Source organism: Oncorhynchus gorbuscha, linkage group LG20 (assembly GCF_021184085.1).
Source record: "Oncorhynchus gorbuscha isolate QuinsamMale2020 ecotype Even-year linkage group LG20, OgorEven_v1.0, whole genome shotgun sequence".
Lineage (NCBI taxonomy): Eukaryota > Metazoa > Chordata > Actinopteri > Salmoniformes > Salmonidae > Oncorhynchus > Oncorhynchus gorbuscha.
In genome coordinates, this window is record NC_060192.1 from 30,424,137 (window position 1) to 30,443,687 (window position 19,551).

Below are 19,551 nucleotides of genomic sequence, written 5' to 3' on the forward strand. Positions count from 1 at the left end.
CAGGTACCCACGTGCCATCTCCTCATTGGTTATACCCACCTTGGTGATTGAAAGACAAACTGTGTTGCCGGTTGTTGTGGTAATACTATGAAAGTTTAAATGCCAGTCATCATATAAGTTCAAAGATGAAAAAGCCTGGAAGTAGGAGAAATGACTAGAAACAATTCGGTTGACTGTTTTATGTGTGGATTAAATTGTCAGAGTAGAGGACCTTGTGCATTTCAGGTAAAATAACAACTCAATGTTTATATCCCAGGACAAATTAGCTATCAACAGCAAGGACAAATTAGCTAGCAACAGCAAGGACAAATTAGCTAGCAAGTGCAAGCTAACTAGCTAAATTGCCATACATTTTAATGCTTTTCAACCTGTCCCCAAATTAATGTCATTGGTTCAGAGTTTGTTTTGATATTTTAACCTGCGTGTCGTGATCACGTTTTGTGTAGGGTAACAAAATAAATGTATGCACGATGGTGCACACGCGCAGCCGGTTTGGGTTCCATGTTATGATCATATCCACCAGCGTGTGTGTGTGTGTGTGTGTGTGTGTGTGTGTGTGTGTGTGTGTGTGTGTGTGTGTGTGTGTGTGTGTGTGTGTGTGTGTGTGTGTGTGTGTGTGTGTGTGTGTGTGTGTGTGTGTGTGTGTGTGTGTGTGTTCTGAACGGTAGATAGTTAGGGCAATGAGGCGAACCCTAACTCTTAATTGGTTTGACTTGTACTAATTGACTGTAGCTAGTTCATTTGAAACACTTTATGAAACAGCTCTGACGCAATGACATGAATAGATGCCTCATTTACACACCACTCAGGACACCTCTCTCTCTGTCAGTTACGTTTCACACTCCTCCTAAACAGACCAGACAGATCAGAGAGAGGGATGAAAGGGTGTTACATAAAGAGGAAAACAGGGAGTGAGAGAGGAAAAGAGGAAGGATGTAGTAGAATTAGGTGGTCCCCTAATGGTTCTCTTTCACTGTTTTTTAAATGTATTTTTACCCATTTTTCTCCCCAATTTCGTGGTATCCAATTGTTTTTTTAATAGCTACTATCTTGTCTCATCGCTACAACTCCCGCACGGGCTCGGGAGAGACGAAGGTCGAAAGTCATGCGTCCTCCGATACACAACCCAACCAAGCTGCACTGCTTCTTAACACAGGGCAGGGCGCATCCAACCCGGAAGCCAGCCGCACCAATGTGTTGGAAGAAACACCGTGCACCTGGCAACCTTGGTTAGAGCGCACTGCGCCCGGCCCGCCACAGGATTCGCTGGTGCGCAATGAGACAAGGACATCCCTATCGGCCAAGCCCTCCCTAACCCGGACGATGCTAGGCCAATTTGCTACACGAATTAGAAACAGACACCTAGCTGCCTGCCATCCAGCACCTTTCACCGAATTTTCCAGGATATTCTCACCATGCAGGGTACAACTACAGCAAAGCAACAAAAGGTGTGTTTCTGGTGGCTATGAGTCTTATGCATCAGGTAAAGAGAGAAGAGAGGAGAGAGAAGGCAGTACACTCTTAGAATTCGTGACTACTCAACGAACCCCTGGAGATCCTGAAGAAACCATTGATAATCAATGGTTCATATTTGCACCTTTGGTTAGTTGAGGGCTTCTTGAGGAACCTTTAATGGTTCGATGTAGCAACGTGTTCTTGGAGGAACCCTGGAGGGGAGAGGTGGCTTAGTAGGGGCGTGGCTTTAAGATATGTTGTCATTTCTGTTTATTTGTTCTCTTGTATTGTCATCACATGTTAAGGTCTGCCTCCAAGCCCAGTCGGTAATGAGAAGAACACAATAAAACTGCAGACTGGGAAACCTTAATACTCCACCATAACCGCCCAGAGCTTTGATCTGCCCCCATGTGACCCAAAACTCCTATCCCAAAGGACCGTCCAGATGGGCCAAGTCCTCCTGAAAGCCAGACAGGGTCTCCATGAAGCCCAGGGGCAGCCCCAGGCACCTCCTTCTCCAGTACTCCACCTCATACAGCAGATGAGGGAGCTCATTAGGCAGCCCCAGGCACCTCCTCCTCCAGTACTCCACCTCATACAGCAGATGAGGGAGCTCATTAGGCAGCCCCAGGCACCTCCTCCTCCAGTACTCCACCTCATACAGCAGATGAGGGAGCTCATTAGGCAGCCCCAGGCACCTCCTCCTCCAGTACTCCACCTCATACAGCAGATGAGGGAGCTCATTAGGCAGCCCCAGGCACCTCCTCCTCCAGTACTCCACCTCATACAGCAGATGAGGGAGCTCATTATGCCGGCAAATTGATGAGGGCGCCATTTTCTAAGTGTCCAATTGAAGAAAAAAAACACTGCTTCGTAACAATAATAATATGGCACCTACTGTCTAATAATAATAACAATGATAATAATACATAAATAAAACCCTATATTAACAGCATAGAAAGTTGTGTACAACTACTAATAGGCCTACAACTAATAAAAACTACTGTTACAACTACTAATACAACTTAATATAAACTACTTCTACAACTACTAATGCAACTAATAACAACTACTGCTACAACTACTAATACAACTAATATAAACTACTTCTACAACTAATATAAACTACTTCTACAACTACTAATACAAACTACTTCTACAATTACTAATGCAACTAATATAAACTACTTCTACAACTACTAATGCAACTAATATATACTACTGTTACAACTACTAATGCAACTAATATAAACTACTTCTACAACTACTAATGCAACTAATATATACTACTGCTACAACTACTAATGCAACTAATATAAATTACTTCTACAACTACTAATGCAACTAATATAAACTACTTCTACAACTACTAATGCAACTAATATATACTACTGCTACAACTACTAATGTAACTAATATAAACTACTTCTACAACTACTAATGCAACTAATATAAACTACTGCTACAACTACTAATGCAACTAATATAAACTACTTCTAAAACTACTAATGCAACTAATATAAACTACTTCTACAACTACTAATGCAACTAATATAAACTACTTCTACAACTACTAATGCAACTAATATAAACTACTTCTACAACTACTAATACAAATAATACAACTTAGTACCATAGGCCTACAGATTTACAAATATCTTCACACGATGATGTTTCTATTAGTTAAAAACAAAAAAAATGTTTGATCTTAACATTTGAAAAAGCCTTTTTTTGATTCACTGTGTGATTTTAATGCCCTGATTTCTATAGGTAAATGACTAAAGTCAAGCCTTTGTACCTGAAAGATGTTACTCTAACCTCATGATGTACCTTTGGAATGTGTAATGGCTGCTGTTGTTGAAAGGAGTAGCGTGAGTTTCCTTAACCAATGTACTTGTCTGAATCGGCTTGTTATAAATTACATCTAAATCGCAAAGTGAGATCTTGGTTGTGTTTTGTTTTGATAGATGATGTCACCACAGTTTAGTATAGGAAGCAGCAGTTTGATTACTAAGGTCTTTGAAAATGGATACAGTAAAACAATTCTTACTACAACTTGTTGTAGTTGCACCATCGGATGAGAACGTGGAAGGGAAGCAAATGTCAGGGTTTAGGAAGGTGCATTCTGGTCACTGTCTGCTTCTCTCAGACTAGTCAGTTTGTATTTTCTGTGTGGATTAGGCCTAGCCGCAGTGTATCACTGACTACAGCATCTTCAACCGAATAGTTGTCTTAAACAATAAAATAAAGTTCAATATAAAGTTATGAAGTTATTCATAAAAATGACCAAAAAGGCTACAAAACGTTGAAATATCTGTGCTGTGTCATCAGTAAGATATGAGCAGTCAATGAATAAACAAGAACATCAAAATGATCAGAAATGTACTTTTATTTTTGCAACATTAAGTGTGTCTTCTCTTGTTAAACAATGTAAGAGTAGACAGGCACAGTACATTGATTCCTTTACAGTACGCTCTTATGCAAATATTTCACCCTTGCATTAATTTGTGCGCAAATCTTCGGTGTATTGCCTTTTTCAAATACATCTGACGTTTTGCCTCTTCGTTATACTATTTCTATAAAAATCACTACAAAGACATTAGACATGAGTAAGCAAGAATAGTTACAGTACAGCACATGGATGAATGGTTCATATTCACTTTAGTACACACTTAACAGTGCATACTAAACATTTCAACTAAACTAAACACTGTTGTATAGGATGTCAGTCTTCATGTAGGACATTTACAGCAATGTTTAATGGTGATCATTGTGTGGACCCCAGGAAGAATAGCTGCTTTCGCAACAGCTAATGGGGATAAAATACAAAATAAAATAAAAATAGTTTCAACGCTCTTGAGTTGTAGTATTATACAGTACATACTCATAAATGGTAAGTTAAAGTGCTTTCAAGTACATGTGAGATCAATATACACCAAGTTGATAAAACCATTCCTCTAATTTCAAAATGTTTCATCTCTGGCCTACTTAAAAAAAACTGTTTGCATTCTGATAGGTTTCACCATGTCTGGGAAGATTCTTGACCTGCTTGTTACGTAAATCAACTCCATTAAAACATTAGTCAATGTTCTCTGATTGGTGAGAAGAAACCTCTGGCTCCTCCACTTCTAGGAATGAACTGCCCCATTGAGGGCACAGTGGCCCCTTCTACACCAGGAGAGAAGTGACAGTCGATCAACATAAATGGGAAAACAAAATAACCAAAGAATAGCTCATGTATAAAACCAAGGCAGTTAACTATATCTTACCTGCAGACTTGGGTGGAGCACTCAAAATGGTCTCGGCAGTAGGCCCCAGTGGGCTTGGTACCCATGAACCTCCATAGGGGGGTCATGCGGGTTCTCCGTTCCAGTAGCTTGGTGCCCTGCTGCAGACTCAGCCTTGAATCATGGCTTCCTATTGGACTAGCACACACCTGCCATACAAAGTGTATATGTCAACAACATTTAGCATTACAGTTTCACTACTGGTTAAAGATGGTTAACAACACTATTCCAAAGAAAATGGTAAAAAGTGCTTTACCTGATGCATAAGAATCAGAGCCAACAGACACACACCTTGCGTTGCTTTACTGTGGTTTTGACCGTGCATGGTGAGAATATCCTGGAAAATTTGGTGAAAGGTGCTGGATGGCAGGCAGCTAGGTGTCTGTTTCTAACTAGTGTAGCAAACGTTCTTTTGGAGAACTCCGCTTATATACCATCCCTCTCTCTCGCTCTCTCTCTCTCTCTCTCTCTCTCTCTCTCTCTCTCTCTCTCTCTCTCTCTCTCTCTCTCTCTCACACACACGCACACACGCTCACACACAGACATATATACACTCACACACTCACACACACATACACACATGCTATGTCAAATATTTGACAATGGTAAAGATAAGATCTCCACTGTGGACCAGTAACTCTCTGATTGTAAACTGTCCTAGCACTGGGAGCTATGGCCAGAATGACATCAACTTTGCTGATATCTTGGGCACCTCTAGGAAACTCCTTCTGTTGATAATGACAAGTCCATAACCTCATTAGAGCGCATATAGAAAAAAATGCATGAAAGGTACACGTGTGACAGCACTCGGTACCAAAGTAAACAAAAGATTGCATTTTGGCCTCTACGTTTTACCTTTGTACAGACAAATGATTTATGTTATGCATACTTCTTCCAATACTTACCTTTTGACATTTATGCCAACATGTGTTGTGAGGGTAATGATGATGAAACCAAGTCGCTCTGAATAATCATTCAATCAGTCAAATGTTTTTATTCAAAGAAACATGTCTTACAAAGAGTCAACAGTCAAGCCGGGTCCGGAGGCTTATTTTAATTTTATTATATCTTTATTATACCTTCATTATACAAGGAACACAGACTGAGACCAAGGTCTCTTTTACAGCTGGGCCCTGCGTATACATGTTTACACATACAGTTTAGGTACAATGATTAAGAAACTACACAAGACAAACAGATAACACACAAAACAATACAGCAATAGATTACATTTATACACAGGTTATTCCCCTAACAGGTTATTCCCCTAACAGGTTATTCCCCTAACAGGTTATTCCCCTAACAGCACAAGAACTTGCATTACCCGAAACAGTTACAAGCAATACAAAAATAAAAATCCACCAATAAATATTTAAAATGGGCGACAGGGGGATAAGAGTCTCAAGCTTAAGTTTAGTCTGCATGCTATTCCATATAATTGTCAACATACAGTTATAGCACCATATTAAGGTGTGGGATGTTCACTGTATTACAAGGAACAACTAGAAGGTTCATTTCGCTCCAGCAGCCTAATCTGTCCATTCACAATTCACCTGTGGGAATGCAAGCTAACCCTGAGATGCGGCTTCATACACCCGGAAAAGCTCATCTTGAACTTCCAGAATACAACACAGGTTTTCCACTGCCAATGAGGCTTCTTTGAGAAACACATCAAGCCCAACACACAAGGGGAGGAGCCGACAGATCTAGGCTAACCCCAATTTGACTGGCTCAATATTCAGGTATGCTATCCATGAAAAATCACGAAGTCTATGGCTGTGATGCTGCTCTCAGCACAAGACAATGATGAGGACAACCCTTCAATGGGGTAAAAGGAACACAGTTATTACTACTATTGAACACTGGACTTTGTTATTATTATAATGCCTGTGGTCCATGACATTTAGACAATTTACATTTACATTACATTTAAGTCATTTAAATAGCACAAGGACGGGAGGGGGGAGGGAAGACTCTTATCCAGATGCGACTGTACAAATTGGTGCATTCACCTTACGACATCAGTGGAACAGCCACTTTACAATAGTGCATCTAAATCTTTTAAGGGGGGGGTGAGAAGGATTACTTTATCCTATCCTAGGTATTCCTTAAAGAGGTCAATGATGTCACCACGAATTCATGAACAATGGACACTTATGTTGAAGTGTCATACAACATTCTCAATAATGATTTGGCTGCTTCCTTAGCGTGAGTATACAATGCATTGCATCCAGGCAGCCACGAAACGGCGCGTGTCACGCTCCTGAGTCGGCCACCAAAAGCGCTGGCGAATAGACGCAAGAGTGCCTCGAACACCGGGATGACCCGCTAACTTGGCAGAGTGATATGGACGTAAGGCAATGGAGACCATGGTCGATGGCCTAAATATGGCAATATAAATTGGAAGCTATTCCCCTACAATTTTCTATTATACTACTGTTTAGGATAGATGGGCAGTCTCATATGGGCAATCACACAATTAAATTGTTTTTTTTTTAAATGTATGGCCCCCTCTGTTATAGGACATGGCCTACAGGTCATTGTGAATTATTGTGAAGATTATAGACTGCATTTGTTGCACATACCCTCTTCTTTTTTCTTGTATTTAGTAATAGAGCACCTAATGTCATGTTTGTCATTTATTATCATGTCTTGTCCCTGTGCTCCCCATTCTATTCGTTTCCCTCTGCTGGTCTTATTAGGTTCTTTCCCTCTTTCATATCCCTCTCTCTCCCCCTCCCTCAAGAGACACAGACAAATCTCACTCTCTCGCTCTCTCTTCTCTCTATCGTTCCGTTCCTGCTCCCAGCTGTTCCTATTCCCACTAATCATCATTTAGTCTTCCCACACCTGTTCCACTGATCCTTTCCCCTGATTGGAGTCCCTATTTATTCCTCTTAACAACCCCGGAATGTTATGTTTCTTTGGTAATGAAGTCAAAAAGCAATCGGGACTGTGAGCCCAGAGTCAAATCAGGTTAAGGCATGTTCCGTTCCTGTCCTGTCGGTTCCTTGTTTAGAATTCAAAATGTCCGTGCTGTGATTGTGTATCGCCCTGTCGTGTTTTTGCCTTCATCAGATGCTGCGTGTCCACATCTGAGCAGGTGTCTCTGTCCACTCACTAGCTGCGAAACTCAATGGAATAATCCGCCTGGCGGAAGCCAGGGCCCTACCTCCTCACCAAAAACTGAACGGTCGACCTGCAGTCTGTGGATAGCTGTGCCCCATTCTCGCCCGGCCAGTAAGGAGAAATGACTCCTGTTATTCCCTGCGTGAGAAAGGAGCTCACAGACTGGGTTAGAGGATTTGGCACGAGACGTGTTGGAACTTCCAGAGAGGTCGGAAACCTGTTTGGACATTTCCTGTTAAGGATTCAGGATTTGTCCATTCTTTGTTTTCTGTTTGGAAGGAGGACTTGAAACAGAGTAAATGCTCTGTTTCTGATTAAGGGGAAAACAACTGGAGAAGCGCTTTTGGGTCCTCTTTCACCTGCATGACACCTAAAAGCTTAATACAAATTGAAGGTACATTTATGTTTAAGGAATTGAAACTATATTGCTGATAATAATGAATGGTTTAAAAAGGACACACATAGAATAGAGAACCATTTGTACAAACGGTCTGCTATTTCATCAGCCCCAAACAAAACTAAAGGTGTAAAGGCAAAGACCAAGAAGGCAGAATCACTTTCCTTAAATGTACAGTGCTTTCAAAAATGTATTCTACATTTTTTGTGTTACAGCCTGAATTCAGAATTGATTTTTTTTTAAATGTCTCACCCATCTACACACAATACTCCCATAATGACAAAGTGAAAATGTGTTTTAGACATTTTTGATAATGTATTGGAAATTAAATACAAAAATATCTCAATACATGTTAGCATCATATCTTTGGCAGCGATTACAGCTGTGAGTCTTTCTGGGTAAGTCTCTAAGAGCTTTGCACTCCTGGATTGTCCAATATTTGCACATTATTTTTTTTTATTCTTCAAGCTGTCAAATTGGTTGTTGATCATTGCTAGACAGCCATTTTCAAGTCTTGCCATGGATTTTCAAGACAAAAGTAAAAACTAACTAGGCTACTCAGGAACATTCACTGGGATCTTGGTAAGCCACTCCAGTGTATATTTGGCCTTGTGTTTTTGGTTATTGTGCTGCTGAAAAGAGAATTTCTCTCCCAGTGTCTGTTGGAAAGCAGACTACCAATTTTGCATCTATGATCCTGCCTGTGCTTAGTTCTTTTCTGTTGATTTTTATCATAAAAAAAACCATAGTCCTTGCTGATGACAAGCATACCCATAACATGATGCAGCCACCACCATGCTTGAAAATATGAAGAGTGGTACTCAGTGATGTGTTGTGTTGAATTTGCCCCAAACATAATGCTTTGTATTTCTTTGCCACATTTTTGCAGTTTTACTTTAGTGCCTCATTGCAAACAGGATGCATGTTTTAGAATATTTTTATTATGTCTAGGCTTCCTTTGTTTTCTCTGTCATTTAGACTAGTGTTGTGGAGTAACTACAATGTTGTTGATCCATCCTAAGTTTTCTCCCTCTCACAGCCATTAAACTCTGTAATTGTTTTAAAGTCACCATTGGCCTCATGGTGAAATCCCTGAGCGATTTCCTTTCTCTCCGGCAACTGAGTTAGGACGCCTGTATCGTTGTAGTGACTGGGTGTATTGATACACCATCCAAAGTGTAATTAATAACTTCACCATGCTCAAAGGGATATTCAATGTCTGCTTTATTTAAATCATTTTTTACCCATCTTCAAATTGGAGCCCTTCTTTGCGAGGCATTGGAAAACTTCCTTGGTCTTTGTGGTTGAATCTGTGTTTGAAATTCACAGCACAACTGAGTGACCTTACAGATAATGGTATGTGTGGGGAGATGAGATGAGGTAGTCATTCAAAAATCATGTTAAACACTATTCTGTCCATGCAACTTTTTATGTGACTTGCACATTTTTACTCCTGAATGTATTTATGCTTGCCATAACAAAGGGGTTGGATACTAACTGACAAAGGACACTTCAGCTTGTCATTTTGGATTCATTTGTAAAAATTCCCCGAAACATAATTTCACTTTGACATTATGTGGGTGTTGACCAGTGACACATTATGCGGATTGAATACATTTTACATTCAGGCTTTAACACAACAAAATGTGGAAAAAGTCAAGGGATGTGAACACTTTTGTGTGTATATACAGTGCCTTTGGAAAGCATTCAGACTGTTGACGTTTTCCACATTTTGTTACGTTACAGCCTTGTTCTAAAATGGATTCAATAGTTTTTTGTCCTAATCAATCTACACACAATACCCAATAATGACAAAGCGAAAACAGGTTTTTAGAAATTGTTGCAAATTTCTTAAAAATAAAAAAATGAAAATACCTTATTTACTTATGTATTCAGATTTTTTTCTATGAGACCCCAAATTGAGCTCAGGTGCATCCTGTTTCCATTGATCATCCTTGAGATGTTGCTACAACTTGATTGGAGTCCACCAGTGGTAAATTAAATTGATTGGACATGATTTGGAAAGGCACACACCTGTCCCACAGTTGACAGTGCATGTCAGAGCAAAAACCAAGCTATGAGGTTTAAGAAATTGTCCATAGAGCGCCGAGACAGGTTTGTGTCAAGGCACAGACTAGAAATCACTGGCCACTTTACGGAATGGAACACTAGTCACTTTAGTAATATTCATATATCTGGCATTACTCATCTCCTATATATATATATACTGTATTCTATACTATTCTACCGTATCTTAGTCCGTTCCGTTCTGAAATCGCTCGTCCATATATGTATATAGTCTTCATACATTCCTACTTACATTTGTGTGTATTGGGTATGTGTTATGTAATTTGTTAGATATTACAAGAAGCACAAGCATTTCACTACACCCGCAATAACATCTGCTAATAACGTGTATGTGACCAATACAATTTGATGGGGAGGGTTTTTTGTTTGGTTGCCGGGAGGGGGTTCGTTTGTTTGGTTGCCGGGAGGGGGTTCGTTTGTTTGGTTGCCGGGAGGGGGTTCGTTTGTTTGGTTGCCGGGAGGGGGTTCGTTTGTTTGGTTGCCGGGAGGGGGTTCGTTTGTTTGGTTGCCGGGAGGGGGTTCGTTTGTTTGGTTGCCGGGAGGGGGTTCGTTTGTTTGGTTGCCGGGAGGGGGTTCGTTTGTTTGGTTGCCGGGAGGGGGTTCGGGGGAATGAGATTGGAGGTTGGGTGGAGGCCCACTTTTACATTTTTTTAAACTTCAACTCCGTATGTCATTTTCCTTTTCAGTGGCAGCCCACGGGTATATGTTTTATGAACTTATACATTGAAATTAATCATGTACTTGTGATCTTTGGTGAGTTCTTTGCTGTGTATGCAAAATCACACCCAAGTCATCTCACGGTCAGTATTTCGAAATAGTTCTCTCCCCAATTCTTATCTATCTAACCTGGAGAGTTTGCTATCTTCTATTCCAATATTGATTGGGTAAACTTTCACTGTAAATGTCTTCATTTTCACTGTAAATTACTCAATTTTCCGATGATGCAAGGCAGAGCAACAATCTTTTGGATCCTTTCAGTTTCATGTGGATAGCAGGGCAGAGTGACCATTCTGATGCTAAAGAAGTAGTCTAGTTGTCTGTCTAGCTCAGGTGTGTCAAACTCATTTCACGGAGGGCCGAGTTTGTGCAGACTTTTGTTTTTTTCTTTCAATTAAGACCTAGATAACCAGGTGAGGGGAGTTCCTTACTAATTAGTGACCTTAATTCATCCATCAAGTATAAGGGTGGAGCAAAAACCTGCAGACACTCTGCCCTCCGTGGAATGAGTTTGATACGTGGTCTAGTTGCATGCTAGCTGCTCCTGTAGACTTCCAGTCATTACATTAACACTAGTTAGCGATGGCTCCAGAAACGACCTTCAACTTCCTTCATATTGCACACAGTGAATCCGCCTCTGGCGAAGAAGAAAAAATGGCTTTATTGGCAAAATCTTGAACTATCCCTTTAAAGGTTGATCCATCCGACAGCATAGCAGTCGGGGCCTCTGTCGTCTCTATGGGACCATGGGTGGTGACCTTTGCTAGCACTTCACTGTTTGTTTGCAATTCTTGGCTGTCTGACATCAAATTGCAAGATAAAGACAGAAACCATTGAGGCTGACAAAGTGCACTGAAAAGTACATGCACATTGAGCCCTCACTTAAGCCAGGCCACGTGCCATGAGGGTATTTATAACACACCAGAATGGCCCAAATATATTTACAGTGTGATTTATTTTTTGGGATTTTCCTGAAATAAAGGGTAATTTTGGGGAAGGATGTTTGGCATACCTTACAAATCTGTATCCAAAAAGATTATTTCAAAATAACTAATAACATTTGGGAAATGTGTGACATTTTGGCCCATGCCTTCTTTAAAACCCATAAGAGTCTAAGCCAAGGGGTTACTACTAAGATATATGAAATTGTTTTAATGTCATACCAAGGATAATTTTAAGACGCCTTGAAGTAACAAAAATATATATAGTCAGTAGCTATCAGTAAAGTCTGTGCTTGAAGGGGGGAGGTCAAGTGTTGATCCGATTATTGTTTTATAATTATTTTTTTGTTGGGGGGGTTGAGGTGAGCGATTATTTGAGACACTCTTTGAAGAGGTAGGGTTTCCTTGGTGTCCACATCACTACAGTGCCTTTCAAAAGTATTCATCCCCCTTGGCGTTTTTTCCTATTTTGTTGCATTACAACCTGCAATTTAAATGGATTTTTATTTGGATTTCATGTAATGGACATACACTAAATAGTCCAATTTGGTGAAGTGAAATGAAACAAGTAACATGTTTCAAAATAAATAAATGTTAAACGGAAAAGTGGTGTGTGCATATCTATTCACCCCCTTTGCTATAAAGCCCCTAAATAAGATCTGGTGCAACCAATTACCTTCAGAACTCACGTAATTTGTTAAATAAAGTCCACCTGAGTGTCACATGATCTCAGTGTATATATACACCTGTTCTGAAAGACCCCAGAGTCTGCAACACCACCAAGCAAGCGGCACCATGAAGACCAAGAAGCTCTCCAAACAGGTCAGGGACAAAGTTGTGGAGAAGTACAGATCAGGGTTGGGTTATAAAAAAATATCTGAAACTTTGAACATCCCACAGAGCACCATTAAATCCATTATTAAAAAATAGAAAGAATTAGGACCTCCCGGTGGCGCAGTGGTCTAAGGCTGTGCCACCAGAGATCCTGGGTTTGAGCCCAGGCTCTGTCGCAGCTGGCCGCGACCAGGAAGCCCATGGGGCGGTGCACAATTGGCCCAGCGTCGTCCGGGTTAGAGAGGGTTTGGCCGGCATGGATATCCTTGTCTCATCGCGCACTAGCGACTTCTGTGGCGGGCCGGGCGCAGTGCACACTGACCAGGTTGCCAGGTGTACGGTGTTTCCTCCGACACATTGGTGCGGTTGGCTTCCGGGTTGGATGTGCATGGTGTCAAGAAGCAGTGCGGCTTGGTTGGGTTGTGTTTCGGAGGATGCATGGCTCTCGACCTTCGCCTCTCCCGAGTCTGTGCGGGAGTTGCAGCAATGGGACAAGACTGTAACTACTACCAAATTGGATACCACGAAATTGGGGAGAAAAAAAAGGGGTAAAAAAGATGGAAAGAATACAGCACCACAACAAACCTGCCAAGAGAGGGCCGTCCACCAAAACTCACAGACCAGAACAGGAGGGCATTAATTGGAGAGGCAACAAAGAGACCAAAGATAACCCTGAAGGAGCTGCAAAGCTCCACAGCGGAGATTGGAGTATCTGTCCATAGGACCACTTTATGCTGTACACTCCAGAGCTTGGCTTTCTTTTTTTTAACCTTTATTTAACTAGGCAAGTCAGTTAAGAAAAAAATCTTATTTTCAATGACGGCCTAGGAACAGTGGGTTAACTGTGTTGTTCAGGGGCAGAACAACATATTTTTATCTTGTCAGCTTGGGGATTTGATCTTGCAACCTTTCAGTTACTAGTCCAACACTCTAACCACTAGGCTACCTGCTGCCCAGCTGGGCTTAATGGAAGAGTGGCCAGAAAAAAGCCATTGCTTAAAGAAAATAATTTGCAAACACGTTTGGTGTTCGACAAAAGGCCTGTGGGAGAAGCTACTCTGGTCAGATGAGACTAAAATTGAAGAAAAATCAAAGAAAACGCTATGTCTGGCGCAAACCCAACACCTCATCACCCCGAGAACACTATCCTTTTCATCGGCAGGGACTGGGAAACTGGTCAGAGTTGAAGGAATGATGGATGGCGCTAAATACAGGGAAATCCTTGAGGGAAACCTGTTTCAGTCTTCCAGAGATTTGAGACTGGGATGGATGTTCACCTTCCAGCAGGACAATGACCCTAAGTATACTGCTAAAGCAACAATCAACTGGTTTAAGGGGAAACATTTAAATGTCTTGGAATGGCCTAGTCAAAGCCCAGACCTCAATCCAATTGAGAATCTGTGGTGTGACTTAAAGATTGCTGTACACCAGTGAAACCCATCCAACTTGAAGGCGCTGGAGCAGTTTTGCCTTGAAGAATGGGCAAAAATCCCAGTGGCTAGATGTGTCAAGCTTATTGAGACATACCCCGAGAGACTTGCAGCTGTAATTACTGCAAAATGTGGCTCTACAAAGTATTGACTTTGGGGGGTGAATAGTTATGCACGCTCAAGCTCTGTTTTTTGTGTTATTTCTTGTTTGTTTCACAAAACATATTTTGCATCTTCAAAGTGGTAGGCATGTTGTTTAAATCAAATGATACAACCACCCCAAAAATCTATTTTAATTCCCGGTTGTAAGGCAACAAAATAGGAGAAATGCCAAGGAGTGTGAATACTTTCGTAAGCCAGTCTAAAGACATGACATGAAGTCATGAAGAGATAACGAAAGTGCCTCTTCCCCTTCAGGAGTCTGAAAAGAGTTGGCATGGGTGGGCCCTCCGATCCTCAAAGTAATTCAGCTGCACTATCCAGAGCATCTTGGCTAGCTGCATCACCGCTTGGTATAGAAAATGCACAGTCCTCGAACACAGTGCTACAGAGGGTGGTGAGGATGACTCAGTACATCACTGGTGGCAAGCTCCCTGTCATCCAGGACCTCTATATCAGAGGAAGGCCCAATAAATGACCAAGATTTCAGCCACCCAAGTCCAGTACCGAAGCATCGGCTCTTGGACTAACAGGCTCCTTGACAGCTTCTACCTCCAAGCAACAAGCCTGGTAATTAGCAATAAGACTACTAAATCGTATATTAAATGGTTTCCTGGACTATCTGCATTGACCTTATCTTGCATTGACTCTATGCACACTCACAAGACTAGATTCAATATATAAACACTATATAGGCCTGCACACTCATCCACACACACTATACTCACACTACAGTACGTACATACATACATACATACATACATACATACATACATACATACATACATACATACATACATACATACATACATACATACATACATACATACATACATACATACATACATACATACATACATACATACATACATACATACATACATACATACATACATACATACATACATACATACATACATACATACATACATACATACATACATACATACATACATACATACATACAATAACAGATTCACTACATGAAACAATAGATAGCCCCCCAAACATTTTTTTAAAGGAAGTTTGTTCTGAAGTGTCTATCCTATCTGAGAGATACAAGAAAGATCAGTAAATATATATATATATTTACATCTATTTAACCCCTTATTTTTGTCAGTAAACAGTCTCCATATACTTCTATATTAGTGTGTAACACAAACTGTTGAGATGCTACAGACAGAAGATCAAATAAAATGTTACTCGTCACATGCGCCGAATACAACCGTGAAATGCTTTCTTACAAACCCTTAATCAACAATGCAGTTCAATAAATAGAAACCTTTTTGGGCTAGGTGTGCCTCTAGCATCCCACCATGACAACTTCCGGTGAAATTGCAGAGCGCAAAATTCAAAATACAAAAATCATAATATTAAATGTTCATGAAAATACAAGTGTCTTACATCGTTTAAAGCTTAACTTCTTGTTAATCCAACCTTGTTGTCAGATTTCAAAAAGACTTTACGGTGAAAGCATACGATGTGATTATGTGAGGACAGCGCCCCACACCAAAATACTTTTCCAAACCAGCACAGGCGTCACAAAATCACAAATAGCGATTTGAAACTCTTCCTCTGTTTGCAATCCCAATGGTCCCAGCTACACAACAAATGATTGTTTGATACAGTCCTTCTGTATATCCCAAAAATGTCAGTTTAGTTGGTGCGCTTTTGATTCAGTACTCCACTCGTTCAACATGCATAAAAACGAATCCAAAAAGTTACCGGTAATGTTCGTCCAAACAAGTCAAACGAAGTTTCTAATTAATCCTCAGGTACTCTAATATCTAAATAAATGATCAAATTTAAGACTGAGAATAGTATTTTCAATAGGGAAGATAAATGAAGAGCGCACAACTCAATCACGCGCGCAACAAGAATACTTTTCTAATGGAGACACCTTGGAAAAACTACAACTATATATTTGTTTTTCAAAAATCAAGCCTGAAACCCTTTCTAAAGGCTGACATCTAGTGGAAGCCATAGGAACTGTAATCTGAGAGGAATTATTTTGAATATCCCATAGGCTTGCATTGAAATGGCCTGTGACCTTAAGAAATAATTATGGATGGATTCTCCTCTGGTTTTCACCTGCCATATCAGATCTGTTATACTCACATACATTATTTGAACAGTTTTAGAAACAGAGTGTTTTCTATCCAATGCTACCAATTATATGCATATCCTAGCTTCTGGGCCTGAGTAACAGGCAGGTTACTTTGGGTAAGGTCAGTAATCTGGAATTCAGGATACTGCCCCCTAGCCTTAAAAAGTTAAGAAAATATTTACAAAATGAACTAAAGTGAAAAATATAATAAAATCAAAAAGTAATAACGAGGCTGTATACAGGAGTTACCTTTACCAAGTCAATGTGCGGGGTTACAGGTTAGTTGTGTGGGGGGGGGTTCAATGTAAATTGTCCAGGTGGACATTTGATTAATTGTTCAGCAGTCTTATGGCTTGGGGTTAGAAGCTGTTAAGGAGCCTTTTGGTTCTAGACTTGGTGTCGTGCGGTAGCAGAGAGAACAGTCTATGACTTGGGTGACTGGAGTCTTTGACAACTTTTTGGGCCTTCCCCTGACACCGCTTAGTATATAGGTCCTGGATGTCAGGAAGCTTGGCCCGAGTGATGTACTGGGCCATACGCACTACCCTCTTCAGCGCCTTACGGTCAAATGCCGAGCAGTTGCCATACCAGGCTGTGATGCAAACGGTCAGGATGCTCTCAATGGTGCAGCTGTAGAACTTTTTGAGGATCTGTTGGCAGATCGGCTGTACCAACTTCAGACGATGCTTGTTGGGGTTGTAGAGCAAAACACAATTGTGTTCATGAGAGTCTGTCCATAGAGGGGTCATAATACTTTATCGGCCAAACCGTTCGGACACTACAGAAAATGTTTTGAGAAGACTGATTTTCGGGATGTCTCATGGTCTGACAAACACTGCTCTAGCTCTGTCACCTTTCACTGCAGATGCGGAAGTAGGCGGATGCGGTGGATCGTGACTCATTGTCACGCCCTGGTCGAAGTATTTTGTGTTTATCTTTATGTATTGGGTCAGGCCAGGGTGTGGCATGGGTTTTTGTATGTGGGTGTGTATATATTGAGCTTGTAGCTAGTGGGGTGATCTAGCAAAGTCTATGGCTGTCTGGAGTGGTTCTCAATCAGAGGCAGGTGTTTATCGTTGTCTCTGATTGTCATGCAGGTGAAAGAGGACCCAAAAGCGACTTGGCGAAAACAGAGTCTTTAATCCAGTAAAGTATATACAAACAAAAAACACAACTTTCACTCGAAATGACGAGGACAAACTGGAGACTCGATCTTGAACAGCAGGTGAACAGCAGGTTGCCTCGGGAAGGCACTTGAACCAGACAGACTCAGACACCTGCTCACCACGCAGCATCTGAGGAAAACACGACACGACAGGGCGATACACAAACACAGCACGGTGAATTCTAGACAAGGAACCGACAGGACAGGAACGGAACACAAAGGAAGAAATAGGGACTCTAATCAGGGGAAAGGATCGGGAACAGGTGTGGGAAGACTAAATGATTGATTAGGGGAATAGGAACAGCTGGGAGCAGGAACGGAACGATAGAGAGAAGAGAGAGCGAGAGAGTGAGAGAGGGAGGGGAGAGAGAGGGATAGAAAGAGGGAAAGAACCTAATAAGACCAGCAGAGGGAAACGAATAGAATGGGAAGCACAGGGACAAGACAAGATAATAAATGACAAAACATGACAGTACCCCCCACTCACCGAGCGCCTCCTGGCGCACTCGAGGAGGAATCCTGGCGGCAACGGAGGAAATCATCAATGAGTGAACGGTCCAGCACGTCCCGAGACGGAACCCAACTCCTCTCCTCAGGACCGTAACCCTCCCAATCCACTAAGTATTGGTGACCCCGTCCCCGAGAACGCATGTCCATGATCTTATGTACCTTGTAAATAGGTGCGCTCTCGACAAGGACGGGAGGGGGGAGGGAAGACGAACGGGGGTGCGAAGAAAGGGCTTAACACAGGAGACATGGAAGACAGGATGGACGCGACGAAGATGTCGCGGAAGAAGCAGTCGCACAGCGACAGGATTGACGACCTGGGAGACACGGAACGGACCAATGAACCGCGGAGTCAACTTACGAGAAGCTGTCGTAAGAGGAAGGTTGCGAGTGGAAAGCCACACTCTCTGGCCGCAACAATACCTTGGACTCTTAATCCTGCGTTTATTGGCGGCTCTCACAGTCTGTGCCCTGTAACGGCAAAGTGCAGACCTCACCCTCCTCCAGGTGCGCTCACAACGTTGGACAAACGCTTGAGCGGAGGGAACGCTGGACTCGGCAAGCTGGGATGAGAACAGAGGAGGCTGGTAACCCAGACTACTCTGAAACGGAGATAACCCGGTAGCAGACGAAGGAAGCGAATTGTGAGCGTATTCTGCCCAGGGAGCTGTTCTGCCCAAGACGCAGGGTTTCTGAAAGAAAGGCTGCGTAGTATGCGACCAATCGTCTGATTGGCCCTCTCTGCTTGACCGTTAGACTGGGGATGAAACCCGGAAGAGAGACTGACGGACGCACCAATCAAACGACAGAACTCCCTCCAAAACTGTGACGTGAATTGCGGGCCTCTGTCTGAAACGGCGTCTAACGGGAGGCCATGAATTCTGAATACATTCTCGATAATGATTTGTGCCGTCTCCTTAGCGGAAGGAAGTTTAGCGAGGGGAATGAAATGTGCCGCCTTAGAGAACCTATCGACAACCGTAAGAATCACAGTCTTCCCCGCAGACAAAGGCAGACCGGTAATGAAGTCTAGGGCGATGTGAGACCATGGTCGAGAAGGAATGGGGAGCGGTCTGAGACGACCGGCAGGAGGAGAGTTACCCGACTTAGTCTGCGCGCAGTCCGAACAAGCAGCCACGAAACGGCGCGTGTCACGCTCCTGAGTCGGCCACCAAAAGCGCTGGCGAATAGACGCAAGAGTGCCTCGAACACCGGGATGACCAGCTAACTTGGCAGAGTGAGCCCACTGAAGAACAGCCAGACGAGTGGAAACAGGAACGAAAAGGAGGTTACTAGGACAAGCGCGCGGCGACGCAGTGTGCGTGAGTGCTTGCT

At 42.0% G+C, this 19,551-nt stretch overlaps 1 protein-coding gene across 1 annotated transcript; it reads right to left on the reverse strand.

Moving 5' to 3' along the window:
• Positions 1-3,826: 3,826 nt before the first annotated feature.
• Positions 3,827-5,183, reverse strand: LOC124007385 (liver-expressed antimicrobial peptide 2-like). Its single transcript, XM_046317889.1, has 3 exons — positions 4,999-5,183; positions 4,725-4,891; positions 3,827-4,623 (listed from the first exon to the last, which is right to left on the reverse strand). Exons 1-3 carry the CDS (start codon positions 5,065-5,067, stop codon positions 4,584-4,586), a joined length of 276 nt encoding a protein of 91 aa, XP_046173845.1. The 5' UTR covers positions 5,068-5,183; the 3' UTR covers positions 3,827-4,583.
• Positions 5,184-19,551: the final 14,368 nt, after the last annotated feature.